The 18,247-nt window shown below is 48.0% G+C and overlaps 1 protein-coding gene across 2 annotated transcripts in view; it reads right to left on the bottom strand.

Moving 5' to 3' along the window:
- Positions 1 to 510: 510 nt before the first annotated feature.
- The window catches only part of PTPRM (protein tyrosine phosphatase receptor type M), a 753,685-nt gene continuing 735,948 nt past the window's right edge, over positions 511 to 18,247 (bottom strand). For both annotated transcript variants that reach the window (XM_060121788.1, XM_060121789.1), the window contains 3 exons: positions 16,542 to 16,705; positions 10,384 to 10,519; positions 511 to 1,242 (listed from right to left, as the gene is read on the bottom strand). In XM_060121788.1, coding sequence (XP_059977771.1) covers positions 1,189 to 1,242; positions 10,384 to 10,519; positions 16,542 to 16,705 — 354 coding nt within the window. In that variant the 3' untranslated portion in view covers positions 511 to 1,188. The remainder of the gene's footprint in view (positions 1,243 to 10,383; positions 10,520 to 16,541; positions 16,706 to 18,247) is intronic.

Raw genomic sequence — 18,247 nt, 5'->3', positions numbered from 1 at the left:
ACCCTGATCGTGGGACCCTCTAAAGAGCGTTCTCTCAGCAAGTTTCAGGTTTGAATGAGGCTTGGAGAGGACAGACATGACCCCCAGGCCACTGAGATCAAACAGAGAAAGGCAGAGGCTGCTCCTGGTCAGAAAGTCGCCGCCCTGGCGTCTGGCCCAGAGCTCCCTGGAACGGCCTGCCCGCCGGTCAGAGTTCACCGGCTGTAGCTTCTGGGGCTTGTGCACCCGGGGAGGCTCCCGGGATGGGCCTCGATCTCTCACTGACCAAAGTTCTCTCTCCAGAGTCCCAACTCTACCTGCTCCAGGCCAGCAGACCCGGGCACGATCTCTCTGCCAGAGGCCCAGAGTGACCGGAGCTGCCCCCGCCGGGGCGCCAGGACAGTAGGCAGACACGACACTGGTCACGGGTCTTTATTTATTGAGTTGAGAATTCACACAAGGTAGCATCATACAGTAGTAAGTCATTTCCAGGGCTGGATAAAAATGATTGTCACTCACCGTGCTTCACGAAAATTTCTTTTAATGAATAAATAATTTGATGAAATCAAAAATATTTACAATATAAACACATGGCAAAGCTTCAGGTCTGTGAATCTGATCATCGATCTCCGCCTTTCTGAACTGAACGTCTCCCAAGCTTTTCCCTTGGGAACAATACAAATCTGGTAGAAACAACAGCTCATACATCTCTTTGTTCGTTATATGTTTATCTGTTAGTCTTGGAAAGCTACATATATTATGCGACATGTTAAAATACAAATTTTAACTAAAATAATATATTATCATAATGCCAGGTAGCATTCTCCACAGAACAAAAATGTACACTCAGTTGTAACAATAACAAAGGTTCACGGGCCACAAAAGAATACCCCAAAGGTACAAATTCCTTCATAAGAATATAATTGTGCTCTTGAGTTTACCAGCTGTCCATGCTGCTCTACGGAGCTGGTGCCTAGGAGGACAGGGTTGGACCACTGGGTGCTGACGGTAGTCTTCCGTCAGGCAGCAGCAGTACTGGGAATTGGGCAGGGCAAGCAGTTTTATAAACACTTTCTTGGGCTCTTCAAGAGAGCTAGTTAGGCAAAGCAAAATAAGCATGTCGAGAAGTCTTCATCTCATCGGCACAAACACCATGGCACGTCCTGGCTTTGCAGGATGAAAGGTTTGTGTGCAGGGCTGTTTACGCCGTCAGCCAGCATTCAAGTATTCTAGGGCTACCTCATAGCAGAACTTGTACTGATCCTGGAACACAGAAGGGACAAAATGTCAGCGTGGCCATAGCGGGATGCAGTTTCTCTGAAAGCAATGATGCCAGATTAGGGTTTTAACTGGAAGCAAGCAAACTGAGAAGGATGTGAATCAGAAGCGAACTGGGAAGTCATGGTCCTGAACCACACACATATTCGTCGTTTGTAGATGTTTCCCACAAGGCCGATGAAAGAGGTATTTTGATATCTATGCTCATTAGAATTCCTGGAAAGCTCTAGACAACTGCAACACATATCTCTGTTTGTCCACACGTATGTGTTCACCTGTTACGTCAACATCCTGAGTACAAATTATTGGAAAGCCAAGAGGTGGAAGGAAAGATAATGAGGGCTGGGGACATGCCTTCATGATTTGCTCAGCAAATAAACGCGGCTTCACTCCTGGACCGGCTTTACCTCTGACTGTCAGTCAGCAGCATTTCCTCCGTTTTATGAGAGTTTATTAAGCACCTCTTAAGTACCAAGTGGCTTGACCTGTCCCTGACTCTGAGAAGTCCATGTCCAACAAGGAGGATGAGATGGGCACCCAATGGCACTCACGAGGCAGAGCTGAGCAGGGCCCACGAATGCTCCCCAACATGGGTGCAGTGGAGGAGGGAGCTGAGCTTCTTAAGGAAGATGTGCAGGGGGTGGCAGGTAATGGGGGAGCCTGAGGATGAGCACGTGAGCGGGGGGGCGGTGGTTATGTGTCCTGTTTGCCCGGGACAGTCCCACTTGATGCCTGGTGTCCTGGCGTCATCGTGACTTGTAGGCCCTTTCACTCTCAAGAGTGTCCCGGTTTGAATGATAAAGTACGTGGTCCTCCTAGCAAGCATCCCAGGTGGAGGCGACAGGATAAGGAAAGGCACAGAGTGGGGACGTCTGATGCCCTCTGGGGGCCACATACCAGCTCTTAAGCGGGCAGCGAGCTCATCTCTCTCGAGCACAGAATTCTCAGATCCTGGACCACGGCCTGAGCAAGCCCCATGTGAGGTCCTGGCCCAGGCGGGGTTTCAGGTGGGAGGGGAGGGCCTTCGGCACCTGTGTTTATGCCGTGAGCTGACCGATGCTCACCTGGGTGTGGCCTCTGAACCGAGCAGAGGGACACGGGGGTTGAGGACACCTCCATCTGCCCCCTGGCAGCAGCCCAGTCACTCAGCAACTGGCAGGCCCCCCTCCCCCTCAGTCGGAGGGAGGCTTTCACCAGCCATGTGGTCAGGACCACTGTCTCACATCCAATATGATGGCCACGACCAAGGAAATGCACCTCTTACTTTGGGGTTTGCCAGATTAATTAAAAAAAGGAATTTCCTTTTTTTTTTGATATGGGCCTAATTAGTCATCGCAATTTTCTTTCTCCACCTACATTTTGTTCTCTAAATGCCCCTCTAAACCAACCTATTTATTTGAAGACAAGGGCCATGGTCTCTCCCTCCGTGGATAATACACCATCCTTAGCAAAGAGCCTGGCACACAGCTGGGGGTCAAACATTGGTTGTGTATGTAAATGGTGACCAGAAAAATGGGTTTAGCAGCTTTTGAGTCAGCCCATTTAACATGTAAGGCCAGAGACTGGGGAATTCAAGATATAGCCTCAGCCCTCAGGACCCTACAATCTAGAGGCGAAGACAAAGTAAACAGATCATTCAACACACCGAAGGCGCCACGAAACTGAACATCAATGTCATTAACACCCGCCAGCCTAAAATACAAAAGACAGACAAGATCAAGTGCTGGTGAGGTTGTGGAGAAACTGGAACCCTCCTACACTGCTGGTAGGACTGTAACATGGTGCAGCCCCATTGGACGACCATCCGGTGGTCCCTCCAAAGGGTCACCCTATGACCCAGTGATTCCACTCCTAGGAGCACACCTAAGGGCACTAAAAATATGTGACACTAAAACTTTCTGATTCACATTACAGGATTTATTATTTCAGGGTTTGATACTTTCATTTTCAGAATATCTAAAAGAGATCATTTGAATTTCAAAATCCTTATGCTGTCAGATCACTGGGCTGACGCTGGCTATGGAGTGCTCCAATCACTTCTCTGTTTTTGTGAATCACAGACAATTCTTTTTTTTTTTTTTTCATGGAAAACTAAGAGATCAATCCCTTCTTGCAATCAGTTTCAGCGCCGATGATGAACCATCCTCTTAACACAGAAAAATGCACTTAGAGGGCCATGTGGCTGCCGGTCTCAGGTCACAATGCGGGTGCGGAAACCAGGGGTGAATCCCTCAGGTTCATCCTGAGGGATGGCTGTGGTAGGGGTGTCACTGCAAGTACCCGGTCACAGGCATGACTATGGTTTTCAAAATGAATTCTTTCTCTCATTTTATCCCTCCTAAGCAAGCTGCCAGCCCCCATGGACTCTGTGATGACTGGTTTCTGAACCAGAAAAATAAGGGGAATGAGCAGAAAGGCCATGAATTGCTGCGTCTCCTCCCCCAAGCACCTCGAGAAATGCCTGAAATCTTCCCACACTGCAAACGGATTACACTTGATCACCAGGTATAGGCCCGTCTTTGGTGGTTTCCTCTCTCAGCTTCCTTGCTTTTGAACAGTATAATTAAGCCCCACGAGCTAGCTCTGTGCTTCAGGGAAAAAAGAACGTTTATGCCTTGGTCCCAGAATCTCCCGATTTGGGTGACATCATCTTTGTGCTGGACCATAACCAGGGCAACAAGCTACTCCTCTCGGAGACCCCTGACCTCACCTTCCCTCCAGACCCACCTCTTGTTTCCACAAAAGGGGAGAAAGTGAAGTCTGAAAGGGCACCCAAAGTGAGGTCACGCTTTAAAGGTCCCTGCTCTCGGAGGGGCGGCACGAGGCCACGGTGTCAGTGGGCGGCTGCAGAGGGCTCCCCTGAAGGGCTGGACGGCGCCTTTGTCAGCACGGCAGCCTGTGTCTGCAGAATGGGGCCCTACGGTCAGTCTGTCACTTCAAACACCCCACGTCGCCTAAGAAGATTCAAAGAGAAGAGTCTGCATGGCTCACCTGGGGCAAAGTTTCTCTCCCGCGCGCACCTGCTTTTTGAAACTAGTACCAGCTTCAGTTTCGGCTGGATCCTTGCTGACAAATCCTTCAGTCTGGAAAAAAATCCTTCTGACTGACGCGCCTGTCAGGAGGGGAAGTGGTCCCCTTGTGCCAATAATCCTGGGTGGGACCGTTTGGTTCAACGTTCCCAGTGGGTCACACTGGGTGACCAACCATTGTGCCCAGGAGACACCTGGGAGGCAGCTGCCCATCTCTGACGATGGGTGGGTGGGTCACTACCCTCATTATAGCTCTGAAAGAGTCTGAAGCACCTCCTCCCTCAAAGCCCAAGAACAGTCTGTGCAGCTGCTTCCCTATGCAGACCTGTTAGCCTGTAGCCGCCGCCTTCTGGGTCCCAGGGATCAACTCAGGGTGACGCGGGTCCAGGTACAAAGAAAAGTCCGCTCGCCCAGCAAATGTTGGGCCCTCCTTGGAGCCAGGAGCTCAGCTGGGGCTGGGGGGGCGGGGGTGGGCTCCGCCTCCGGGGGATCAGAATCTGGGGTGGGTGGGGGCACAGGGCATTCACACAGACTCCTCAGGAGCAGGGAGTGTGACCGCAGGTCAGTGGGCTCAGGGCTGCGAGCCTGGGGGGATGCGTGGCAGGGCCTGGCCCCGGGGGACGTGGATGCCACCAGTGTCCCAGAGACGGGCCACATGGCCGGTGGGGGCACAGCTCAGGGACGTGAGTGAGCCTCTCTGACACCCCCCCCCCGAGGCCTACATCCTCTGCTGCAACACACACACCCACACACACCTACACACACATGCACACCCGCCCACACGTGCACGCCTACAACACCCCCCCACATACACCTGCATACACAGCCACACCTACACGCAGCCAGACACATGCACACCCGCCCACACGCACACACACCCGCACACACCTATACACACATGCACACACACCTACACACACAGCCACACCTACACACAGCCAGACACATGCATACCTACACACACATGCACACCTACACACAGCCAGACAGGTGCACACCCGCCCACACCCACACACACCTATACAGCACACCTACGCCCACATGCCCCACCTTGCACATAGCCCGTCAGTTTCCCGTGAGTTCTCAGGGAGAGGCTTAGGGGGCAGTGTACACACGTGAGTGGGAGAGTCAGTGTGCTGTCCACGCTGGGGAGGCTGCAGGGCGGGGGTCAGGCCCTCTGTAGGAGTGCCGGGCCAGCATGTGACTTCAGTGCAGGGAAGAGGGAAGGGGCCCGGTCTGGGTGGTCACCTGTCCGTCATGGGAGGTCCTGGCAGAGGTCTGAGTGGGAGGAGGAGGGATGGAGAGGAAGCTGCCCGGCCTCGCCCTGCGGCCCACGTGGCAGGACAGGGACGGGCTCCGTATCCTCCTGAGCCGTGTTTCTTGCCCTGTAGCACATCACGTGGGCTCCGACCGCCCTAATCTTCTGGGCCGTGGCCTGGCATCTGTGTTTGCGAAGTGCCCCAGGTGATCTCACGTGCAGACGGGCCAGGGCCTTTCTAGACTAGCTACTAAGTTCCTTGAGCCCGGCTGCACGTTAGGGTCACCTGGGGCGCTGGTGCCACCGCTGCTGAAAGGCCAGGCCCACGCCAACTGGGTCAGAGTCTCGGGCATGGGCCCAGGGCTCAGACCTTTCTAAAGCTCCCATTAAAGAAAAGGCAATTTCATAGAGACAGAGACTAGAATTGTGGCTGCCGGGGGAGGGACAAGTGGGGTGATGCTGGCGAGGGAACAGATTTTCAGTTATAAGAGCAGTAAGCTCTGCGGCTCTAATGTGCAGCACGGTGACTAGAGTTAATGATGTGAAACTGTACCCTTGAAAGTTGCTGACCGTCGATCGTAAGGGTTCTGACCACACACACAGTCAGCTGTGTTAACTCTGTGAGGCCACAGATGTGCTGATTATCGTGAGCTCGGTAACCACCCTATAATGCGTACATATGTCACATCAGCACATTGGCCAAAGCTCCCACCACCTCCCAGGGGATAATATGTTTCTCTAGGCAAGATCTGTCCCCTAAAGGCTGTTTCTCGGTTAAAAAGGAGCCCTGGGAACTTCAAAAGCCAAATGTGGAAGCAAAGGTGGGAGAGGACTGTTAGTTGAAGCAGCAGGTTTTCCAGCAACTGTACTGGATTCATAGGGGCTCAGAGCGGGCGACCCCGTCCGCCTCTGACCAGGCCAACAGCGCCAACCTCACTCAGGCTGTACCGTCGCGGCCTGCCCCACCCCCCTGGAACCCAGGCCTTTGATGGGGGCTGGAGCCTGGCTGAAGAGGTGGATAACTGAGAAGCTGGCCTGAAAGAGGGGTCAGGAAACAAACCCAGCGGCCCCTGCTGCATCAAAACATCTAGTCTTGTGTTCAAATGATTTTGCTTCCTGGCAGTCCACTGGCTTTCCCCTGGAGCCTCACACCTAAACATTTGAAGAAATAAATCCATAGGGCCTTCTGGCTCTCCCTGGAGAGTGCCATGCTTCAAAACGCATAGGGAAGTTCCTAACTCAGAAGCAATTTGGAAAAACAGTGAGCGGCAAGGGGAGACGAAGACGGGCACACCGACCGACGCGGAACATTCATCCGGCCCTGGCAGGGAGGGCGTGGCAGCAAATTTTGGTGTCTGAATGGAAAGGGCCCCCAATGAGCAGACCCAGGCGCACCTGGTGGGGCTCCCCACGCCCACCCGCCTACCTCCTGGGGTGCGCTCCAGGGCATCCTGGCTCCCACTTCATTCTGCGCAGAGGCAGCTAGGAGGTCCCTTTTCAGCTGCTGGTACAACATTTTGTGCTTAGGAGAAACACAGGTCTTGGATAGCCTTTTATGCCCAATAAAATTATACCAGATTTTATCTCCTTGACTTGAACTAATTAATTCTCTCAGCCAACACACAAATGTACAAGTACCAAACTAAACAGAAATTGTACTTACAGGCAAAAACAAACAAGCCAACGACAAGAGTCCTGATTCAACTCAAGAAGCTTCAAACCCACTGAAAAGAGCATAGTGACGTTTTTTCTCTGGTCACCAGATATTATCCATTATCCCGCCAGCAGGCACTGTGACAAGTTTATCAGACATTTTTCTCAGGAAATTGTAGGACTCGCCTACATTTCTCAGCCACTGAGTTCACCCTAAAACTGGTGCTGACCCTCGGGGTTTTGGGCATCCAAGGATCCTATTTCTCTATCAGAATCACACATAACTACGGAAACGCCCTGGCTATTATAGGTAAGTGGGCTGAGATCAGAAGCTTCCTTCATGTAATATCACCCTTGTCCTGTAGTCTGCACCGCGGATTTGGGAAAAGCCACGTTGTTCCTGCCCATAAAAATTGGTGAGTGATGGCAAATCAAAACTACAATGAGATATCATCTCACACTGGTCAGAATGGCCATCATCAAAAAATCTAGAAACAATAAGTGCTGGAGAGGGTGTGGAGAAAAGGGAACACTCTTGCACTGCTGGTGGGAATGTGAATTGGTACAGCCCCTATGGAGAACAGTATGGAGGTTCCTTAAAAAACTACAAATAGAATTACCATATGACCCAGCAATCTCACTACTGGGCATATACCCTGAGAAAACCATAATTCAGAAAGAGTCGTGTACCAAAATGTTCACTGCAGCTCTATTTACAATAGCCCGGAGATGGAAACAACCTAAGTGTCCATCATCGGATGAATGGATAAAGAAGATGTGGCACATATATACAATGGAATATTACTCAGCCATAAAAAGAAACGAAATTGAGCTATTTGTAATGAGGTGGATAGACCTAGAGTCTGTCACACAGAGTGAAGTAAGTCAGAAAGAGAAAGACAAATACCGTATGCTAACACATATATATGGAATTTAAGAAAAAAAAATGTCATGAAGAACCTAGGGGTAAGACAGGAATAAAGACACAGACCTACTAGAAAATGGACTTGAGGATATGGGGAGGGGGAAGGGTAAGCTGTGACAAAGCGAGACAGAGGCATGGACATATATACACTACCAAACGTAAGGTAGATAGCTGGTGGGAAGCAGCCGCATAGCACAGGGAGATCAGCTCGGTGCTTTGTGACCGCCTGCAGGGGTGGGATAGGGAGGGTGGGAGGGAGGGAGACACAAGAGGGAAGAGATATGGGAACATATGTATATGTATAACTGATTCACGTTGTTATAAAGCAGAAACTAACACACCATTGTAAAGCAATTATACTCCAATAAAGATGTAAAAAAAAAAAAAAATTGATGAGTGATGGAAGCTGTAGCCAGAGCCACTGGGGGAAAGGCCTGGAAGGGTCTGCTTCTAATGACCTGCTTAGTTCAGGCTGCAGTGAGAGGGAACTGACATTTAAAAAAAAATCAAGGTCAGCTTTTTTCAAGTACCAACTGAAGTTTGGAAGCAACACACCCGTCCCTGAATCAGGGCGTTAAATACCGAATGACATCACAGTCAGAACATTTTCATTATGCGTTTGTTTCCATCCTCTGTCATCCTCTGTCAACCTGCTTATCTGTTCTAAACTCAGGCCGCCTCTAACTGCCCGGCTGGCCTTTTCTCAACTGCCCTAAGCCCAGAAGATGGAGAATTCCATGGTGGGGGAACTCTCTAAAATTCGGGATTGGGGGGGGGTCCCGGGGAGTGAGAGAGTTCTCTGACTAGTGAAGTCCGGGCATGGAATGTGAGGGGCAGCCTCCTGGCCCATCCGCGTGACATCTGGGCCGTGGGAAAGGCACTTACAAGCACCGTGTGTGTACATGCTGCACTCCGGCGGCCCCCTCGCCCTCACCCAGCACTCGTTTTCAGGGACCAGGCCACACCGTGCCCCGTAGACCCCTCCACTCTCAGGGACCAGGTCGTTCTCACCCGGGCAGCTTCCAAAACACTCTCACACATATCGTCATGTGGGATGATCTCAACAAACCAACACTATCCCTGTTTACACGACTCAGGCTCAGGAAAGCAGAGCGACGTGCCCAAGGCGACTTCAACAGCCAAGGTACTTTGTCCGAGGTTACTTCACTCCAATGAGCAGAGCTGAGACTAGAGGGTGGGTTTGCAGGGGCGTCCCCAGGGCAGGGCAGGGAGCTGCCATGTGGGGGGCAAGATCCTTTTTTCACAGAAACCAACATGGTAATTGCTGATGGTTTGAGAGTCTGCACCTGGCCAAACAGGTGCCTGTTTACCAAATTCCCTGGGCAGCACGGTGCTCCTGGGGGCGGGAGCAGCTCGTCGGGCATGAGGCACGTCAGTGGGGGAAGCAGGGCTTTTGCCAAGCAGGGCTTGGATGTGGCCATCACAGGCAGGGGCCATGGTTGCTTCTTGAGCCTCAGCTTGACTCTCAACTCCCTCTTTAGTCCCTTTATTACATTTACAATTTTAACCCCCTGCTGCAGTGCTGTGCACCCAGGACGCAGGCTTTCCAAGCTCATCAGCGACCCCGTCGCCCCCGCCCCCCCATTCTCCCCACCTCGGGGTCGGTCTTACTGTTTCCTCCCGATCCTTCCTCCACTGACAGAGAAGTACAAAAACCTCATCGAAAAGCTTCCTCCTTTAAGCTATCCTCCTATTCTTGAGTCTCAGTGGTTGGCATCTCAACAGCTCGGCACAAAAAAGAGATTCCATGAAATACTCTAAGAAAATAATTCCACATCGTCCTTTGTTTCTCCACCTCTTTCATCCTTTCCTCAGATATGGCCACCGTAATTAAATGCAATCGTTTGGATGTCAAACTCCAATTCCCAGCTTTGATAAATATTAGGTGATTAAGCTATTTATAAAATATGTAATTTGAAAATCTGGCATTTCATGTGCTATGATTATTTCTTCTCTGTGAAGATGAAGTGCTTAGCCACGTGGAAGGCGCTGCCGAGAACAGCAATTAATCAGGATGTTCGCTTGTGAGTTTCAACTATTTCCATGTGTCAAATGTGCTGAGCTGAGTCTCCTTGTGAAAAGGCAGAGGAAGGGAGAACGAGGGAGAAAAACCCGGACGAGTGAAGCGACTGCACTGTGAACACGAGTCTCTCCCTCCCAGGGGTCAGCCTGAGCGAGGGGCCGGGTGTCTCACGCTAACCGGGAAAGGGCCCCCCGAGCGGGATGGACGGGGGTCCTACCAGCAGGTCCACCATGTTGGGCTTGTTGTTCCTCAGCGTCTTCACGGCGTGGAAGACGTCCACCGTCCTCTGGTGCCGGAGCATCTCACAGACAATGCTGATGGCGCAGAAGGTCCCGCTGCGGCCTCCCCCGTTCCTGTGGGAAGAGGAGGAGAGGCAGGTGGTGGGCCTGGGTCGCTCTCGCACCGCACGGCTCCCACCACCTGTGTGCACCTGCTGCTTAAGCCCTCCCGGCTGGGACTCTCCACCTGGGCCCATCCCTCTACTGATGCAAATGGGGCCCAGGGATCACCTGACTAGAGGTGATGCGAAACGCGCACATCCTGCTCTCCCAGTTGGTCTCTGCCCTGATGATGTAACCTGATATGGCAATTTACCAGTTTTTACGGAAAGGGACCACCCAGGAAAATTCTCAATAAACAAACAACTCGTGTAGCATGTGCAGGAAAACTGTGATGGGTGTGGGTTATGCTCAAAGACGGATTTGGCCGTAAATAACCCATTAGCATGTCATGATTTATCTCTAAAACATAAGGGCTCTTTTTAAATAAACTTTTTATTCTGGATTAATTTTAGATGTACAGAATCACTGCAAAAATAGCACAGAGAGTTCCTTGCCTGCCCACCTTCCCCTGATGTAAAAATGTCACATAACCATAGCAGATGGTCAAAACCAGGAAGTTAATGCTGGTATAACACTATTAACTAAACCACAGACCTTAGTCAAGTGTCACCACTTTTTCTGGTCCAGGATCCAGTCCAGGACCCACCTTGCATTTAGGTGTCACACCTCCTTAGTCTCTTCCACGTGATCAGTCCTCCATCTTCCCTTGTCTTTCTCGACCTTGACACTTTCAAAGAGGACTGGTCAGTTATTTTGTAGAGTATGGGATATAGAGTGAGATGTAGAAAACAGCCATGGTCCCCTTCCACGATCTGAGAAGTCATCACAAAATACAAATTGTAGAGAGTCCTTCATTTGAGTTCGTCTGATGCCTTCTCATCACTGGAAATGAGGTTATGCACTTTGGCAAGAAAGCCACAGAAGGGCTGTTACCTCCTTTGAAGGTTCATGGTGTTGAACTGTCTTGTTGCTCGTGATGTCGACCTTGGTCACTTTTTTTTTTTGCCTTTTCTACTATATTCTTTTTTAAAATTTATTTTATTGAAGTATAGTTGATTTACAATGTTGTATTCTACTATATTCTTTTAAAAATATCTTTATTGGAGTATAATTGCTTTACAATGGTGTGTTAGTTTCTGCTGTGTAACAAAGTGAATCAGCTATACATATACATACATCCCCATGTCCCCTCCCTCATGAGCCTCCCTCCCACCCTGCCTATCCCACCCCTGGTCACTTATTAAGACGGTGGGTGTCTGGCAGATTTTTTCACTGTGTAGTTATGTATAATTAGCATCATAACTTCTCATAACTTCTCTTTGTAGTTAGTAAGTATCTTGGGAAAGATACTTTGGGATTATGCAAATATCTTGTTTCTCCTCAAAGTTTCATCCACTGATTTTAGTGTCCATTGGTAGATTCCATCTGCAACAAGTCACAGTGATATCTGCCTGACTGGTTTTCGCTTCCCTCTCTCCTTCTACATTCTACTCTAAAGAGAGAGCTGTCTCTCAGCCACCATTTGAAAATGTATTTGCTTATTTATTTCTATTTTATTATTTATTTAAGTCACTTTAGACTTATACATATTAATTTCACTTCTATGAGCTAAAATAGTATCCATATTTATTTTGTTGCTGAAATTGTTCCGGTTTGGGCCATTAGGAGCTCCATCAGGCTGGTTCCTCCATCTCTTTTCAAGCACTTCCTTACTTTCTAGAACCACAAGATGTTCTACGCTCATCCTGTATCTCCTTCCCTGCAGCAGCTCTGGAATCAACCTCTTTTCCAAGTAGATAAAGGATCCTTTTTTTAACAAACACAATATCATTATTATTACACCTAAAATAAACACTACAGTTTAATAGAATCAAATTTCTAGACACTGTCCAAATTTCCAAGATTGTTTCAGACATTTTCTTACAGCTAACTTTTTCAAATCCTCATCCAAGCAAAGTCCACATGTTGAATTTGGTTGACATGTCTTGCAAGTTTATTTTAATCTATAGGTTCCTCTTTGCTCTCTTCTTTTTTTTCTCTTGGCAATTTATTTGTTGAGGAAATGGGGTCATTTTCCCCTGCAGGGAAAATGACAACCCACATTCTGGGTTGTTCTCATTCACTGTATCTCTGAGAAGCACTTAACACACCAATTTCTAATCCTATACTTCCTGTTTATTGGGAGTTAGCTCCAGAGCATCATAAGAATTCAGGATTTTTTTTTTCTGGACAAGGATACTTTATAAATGAACTTTCATTGGGAAGCAGGCACAAGATATCAACCTGTTCTGTGATTTTAAGATTGATCTCTGTGTTCCAATGCCAGCTTGATCATTCCATGATTAAGTTCCTAATCAATTTTTTAGATAAAGTATAACATACCTATAATTAAGTCCACAAACGGTAAATATAGATCTCTGTTAACTTCTACAAATGCATATGCCATGTAACCACCATTCAGATCAAGGTACAGACTGCTATCAGCCCCCTGAACCCCCCTCCTCCCAATATTCCTTCCTCATCAACACCATCAATACCCCAAGATAATCTTTGTTCTCACATCTAGCATCGTAAGTTTCTTTTGTCTGTTTTGGAATTTTGAATACGTGGAATCATACAGTATATACTCTTTTGAGTGGCTTATTTCACTTAATATTATCTGTGTGAGAATAACCCATATTGTATCAGTAGTTTGTTCTCTTACATTGCTGAGAACAATTCCACTGAATGGATATACTACTGTATAATTGTACTACTATATAATTTCTTTATCTAGGAGCTGACAAATGTTTGCAGCTTTCCATATTATGAGTATACCTGCTATAAGCATGTTTCCTATTGCATAATATGACTCATTTCTGTAGTCACAGACCTCGGAGAAGAGCTCAGAGGATACATTTATATTTAGCTTTAGTAGATGCTGTTAACCAGCTCCAAAATGGTTGTACATATTTACTTCCTACCAGCAGTGTTTGGGAGTCCAGTTGCTCCACAGCTTCCCAACACTTAGAATCATTTATTTGTTTATCGTTTAAATTTTAGCCATTCTGGTGAGCATGCAGGGGCATCCGATTTTAATGTATTTTAATGTGTATTTTCCTGAAAACTAATGATGCCTTTTCTATGCTTATTGGCTATCTGGCTATTCTTTTTTAAAAAATGCAGTTCTTATCAAGTGTTCTGCCCAAACAGTTGGAGTGTCTATCCTTTTCCTATTGGCTTGCAGTAGTTCTTAGGCATTCTGGCTATGAATCCTTTGTCAGATGTATGTAGCGCAAACTCCTTGTCTTGCCTTGTGTTTTCACTCTCACTGGGGTCTTTGGAGGGGCAGGAGTGCTTAGCTTTAACGAAATCCAATTTACCAATGTTGTCCTTTATGGATACTGTCCTGTGTAACACATCTCTGGTTACCCCATGGTCTTGAAGATTTTCTCTAGAAGCTTCACTGTTTTCCTCTTCACGTGTTGGTCTACAGTCCACCTGGAGATGCTTTCTGTGTGTAGCATGAGAAGGGACACCACTGCCCTGCAGGAGGTGTGTGCTGTGGACCTTGTTGTGAATCAGGAGACCCTGAGGTGTGGCTCCGTTCCTGGACTTTCTCTTCTGCTCCCTTAGTTTGTGTTCTCTCTTTGCACTGACGCCTCACTGCTTTTCCCCCATCGGCTTTTTACCTAACGCTTTCAGCAGCTATCGACGACCACTGTCTACTTCCATTACTTTCATCAAGGGTTGAAAGATGGTGATATCTTAATTCTCTCCATTCTGTCTGTTTTTACTAGCTGGAAGACATGTGTAAAGAAAAAGAATCCCGTTTGCTTAGTGCGAGCCATAATGCGGCTCAAGGAACCATCTAATTCACAGCCCTGGAGGGCGTCTCGGGCAGGGACGCTCTGCCCAATGCCAGTAGGTGGCGCTGCGCTTTGCCGAATACGAAGATCTCTCCTTAGAGATGGAAAGCAGGTTGCCTTTGGGGGTCAAAGCATCCCTTCCTGGCATGTTCCCACAAGTAAAAAACCTTAGATTAAGATTTTTAAATCTCAACAACGATCAGCATCCTCAGCAGGCCTGGGTCTCATGCCCACCGTAATGCTGAGAGAGGACGAGGCAGCCCCACAGGAACAGCAGGGACTTTTGGTGGGGACGGTGGTTCCAAAGAAAAGTCCAGGGGGGTGGGGGCTGGGCTGGTCGGAGGGCAGAAGCAGCAGGTGCCCACCACGTCCACTGGAGTTAAAGAACGGCCCGCTGTCTTAGCCACCACGTGGGGTGGTGATGTAATGGTTTAGCTCGGGGTCGCAGCTGTGCCTTGGGAGAGCATGGCTATGAAGTGCAGTGATTCAAGGGGTCTTTGTGTCTTCCCCTCAGGCCTGTCCTGTGCCTCAGCTCCCCTCTTGGGATGTAGCCCTTTGGGTTACAGCACTGGCCCTTGTTAGGAAGCTACTAGGAAGCGTGGCATTCCTAGTCCAGACGCTGGTGGAGTCCAGACGCAGAAATCGGTAACTACAAACTATTTTTAGTATCTCCAAGAAACCTAAGGGATCGAATACAAACTCTAACCAAAATGTCAGTTTTCCTTGCTGGGCTTGTATGAACTCACACAGGTGACCCTCTGTTTATATTCTGATCAGAAGTTATATCTGGGCGTAGAGAAATAAAAAAGGGGACGTGAGCTGTTAATCGATCCTTTTGGACATTTTCTCCGTGGAGATGTTTTTAATGAACTGGGTCCCTGAGAAGGAAGGCAAGGTTTTGGGGGTGGGGCCTCTGACGGAGGGCAGGGATGAGTCAGTTCATACGATTCTTTCCGAGGGCACAGCAGTTTCCTGCAGGATGAGACACTGCCACGTTCGGTGCCGAAAGGGGCTCCCAGGGAGGCTCCCAGACCCCGGGGTGGGGGTGGGGTTTGGGGTACGGGGGCTGCATTGCGGGAGATACAGCACCGAGTGGACGGTAACCCAGCCCTTAGCTTCGCCTGTTGATTTCACAAGGGTCGGTCTGCCCGGAGTAGAGTTTTATCTTCCTTTCAGTTCGGGAGAGATCTCACTGTGCGCTTCTAATGACACTCCACCGAAAAGAGACATCAGCTTAATACTCTCAGTTTCCACAAATTCTCTACCCATCTGCCCTGCCTGCAGGGCTTTCTAATCGCCGGCTCCATTAAGCCAGCTCCAACTGGCTGATTAGCTGCTACCATCACCTACGAGAAAATGCAGGTGAAAGTGCTTTGAAAAGCACGGAGACTCGAGCCAGTGGCTCTCAACCTTGGGGGCACTCTGAAACAATCCAGGTCCTCGCACCCCCAGAGATTTTGATTTAGGTGGTTTTGCTGTGGTCTGGGCGTAGTGTTTTTTTTTTTTTAAAGCTCCCCAAATGTGTAGCCAAGGTCGGAAACCATCATTCTGTAGCCAAGTTCTCCCGTTTTAGCACCTGCTAAAACTGCCAGCCGGGAGACCAGTTTGGAGACACTGGCTGTAAGCAAATCTTCCCAATATATATATATCCCCAGGCAAACAAAATGAGACAAAACAAAACTCTCTTAAAAACCACAAAGAAGAAGGAGACGGTTCCTTTGAAACCTCTGACATGAAATCCAATAGAATTACCAACTAGTGAGCTGGTAAACCAGCTTTTCCATGTCAGGGAGGGTGCCCGGATTGTGGCCTTTGCTGACATCCATGATGTAAATACCCCCACCACCGATGATTTCAAGTTACCAACAGTTTAACAACCAGCTCAGAAAATTCCCCATAGCTTAACAATGGGCTCTCAAGAGCTGGTAGGAGCTCACTGAACCCACCCAGGTATTGTTTTTCTGAGGGGGAGGGTTGGCTCCCAGCCACAAGGTCAGGGCTCAGTTTATAGCAGTGACACCCCATCCAAATGTAAAACGTGCATGGTCTTGTTTTCTGCAAAGCAAACCAAACACTTAATGAGCGGACTGGTGAGCTTTCACTCAGACCTGCTTATTTCTTCTCCATTTATAGTGAAATGAGAGGCAGTGAAGCAGGGCGTCAGCCCAGTGGATCTGAGCACTTACAGGCAGTGCACAACCGTGCGGCCTTCCCCACCATTGTATTCCTCCTGCCACTTGTCCACCTGGCGGATGAGCTTCAAGAAGGAGCGCTTGGACACAGGCGTGTCCCTGTACATGGGCCAGCCCAGGAACTGGAACTGCTGCACCATCCGGTACCCGTCCTGGGGCTGCAGAGAGTCGGGCAACAAGCGGGGAGTGGAGAGAAAGCAGGCATTAGTCCCGGGGCTGAACTCCAGTGGGTTGATCCCACCTACTCATCCCTGTGGGCACGAGGGAAGGAGGGGCCTGCCTGTAAATAATGAAGGAAACGTCTACTGGCCCAAAGAGTTACGAGTTTCAATCTGCAGCCATTATAAAAAACCATGTGATGCTAAAAACTCTCCAGAAAGTAGGCATACAGGGAACCTACCTCAACATAATAAAGGCCATATATGACAAACCCACAGCCAACATCGTTCTCAATGGTGAAAAACTGAAACCATTTCCTCTAAGATCAGGAACAAGACAAGGTTGCTCACTCTCACCACTATTATTCAACATAGTTTTGGAAGTTTTAGCCACAGTGATCAGAGAAGAAAAAAGTAATAAAAAGAATCCAAATCGGAAAAGAAGTAAAGCTGTCACTGTTTGCAGATGACATGATACTATACATAGAGAATCCTAAAGATGCTACCAGAAAACTATTAGAGCTAATGAATGAATTTGGTAGAATAGCAGGATACAAAATTAATGCACAGAAATCTCTTGCATTCCTATACACTAACAACGAAAAATCTGAAAGAAAAATTAAGGAAACACTCCCATTTACCACTGCAACAAAAAGAATAAAATACCTAGGACTAAACCTACCTAAGGAGACAAAAGACCTGTATGCAGAAAACTATAAGACACTAATGAAAGAAATTAAAGATGATACCAACAGATGGAGAGATATACCATGTTCTTGGATTGGAAGAATCAACATTGTGAAAATGACTCTACTACCCAAAGCAATCTACAGATGCAATGAAATCCCTATCAAACTACCAATGGCATTTTTCACAGAACTAGAACAAAAAATTTCACAATTTGTATGGAAACACAAAAGACCCTGAACAGCCAAAGCAATCTTGAGAAAGAAAAACAGAGCTGGAGGAATCAGGCTCCCTGACTTCAGACTATACTAAAAAGCTACAGTAATCCAGACAGTATGGTACTGGCACATAAACAGAAAGATAGATCAATGGAACAGGATAGAAAGCCCAGAGATAAACCCACGCACATATGGTCACCTTATCTTTGATAAAGGAGGCAGGAATGTACAGTGGAGAAAGGACAGCCTCTTCAATAAGTGGTGCTGGGAAAACTGGACAGATACATGTAAAAGAATGAAATTAGAACACTTCCTAACACTCTACACAAAAATGAACTCAAAATGGATTAAAGACCTAAATGTAAGGCAAGACACTATAAAACTCTTAGAGGAAAACATAGGCAGAACACTCTATGACATAAATCACAGCAAGATCCTTTTTGACCCACCTCCTAGAGAAATGGAAAGAAAAACAAAAATAAACAAATGGGACCTAATGAAACTTCAAAGCTTTTGTACAGCAAAGGAAACCATAAAAAAGACCAAAAGACAACCCTCAGAATGGGAGAAAATATTTGCAAATGAAGAAACTGACCAAGGATTAATCTCTAAAATATACAAGCAACTCAATATCAAA

This window comes from Lagenorhynchus albirostris, chromosome 14 (genome assembly GCF_949774975.1).
Source record: "Lagenorhynchus albirostris chromosome 14, mLagAlb1.1, whole genome shotgun sequence".
In the NCBI taxonomy this organism is placed as follows: domain Eukaryota; kingdom Metazoa; phylum Chordata; class Mammalia; order Artiodactyla; family Delphinidae; genus Lagenorhynchus; species Lagenorhynchus albirostris.
This window is presented reverse-complemented; position numbering and strand designations above follow the sequence as displayed.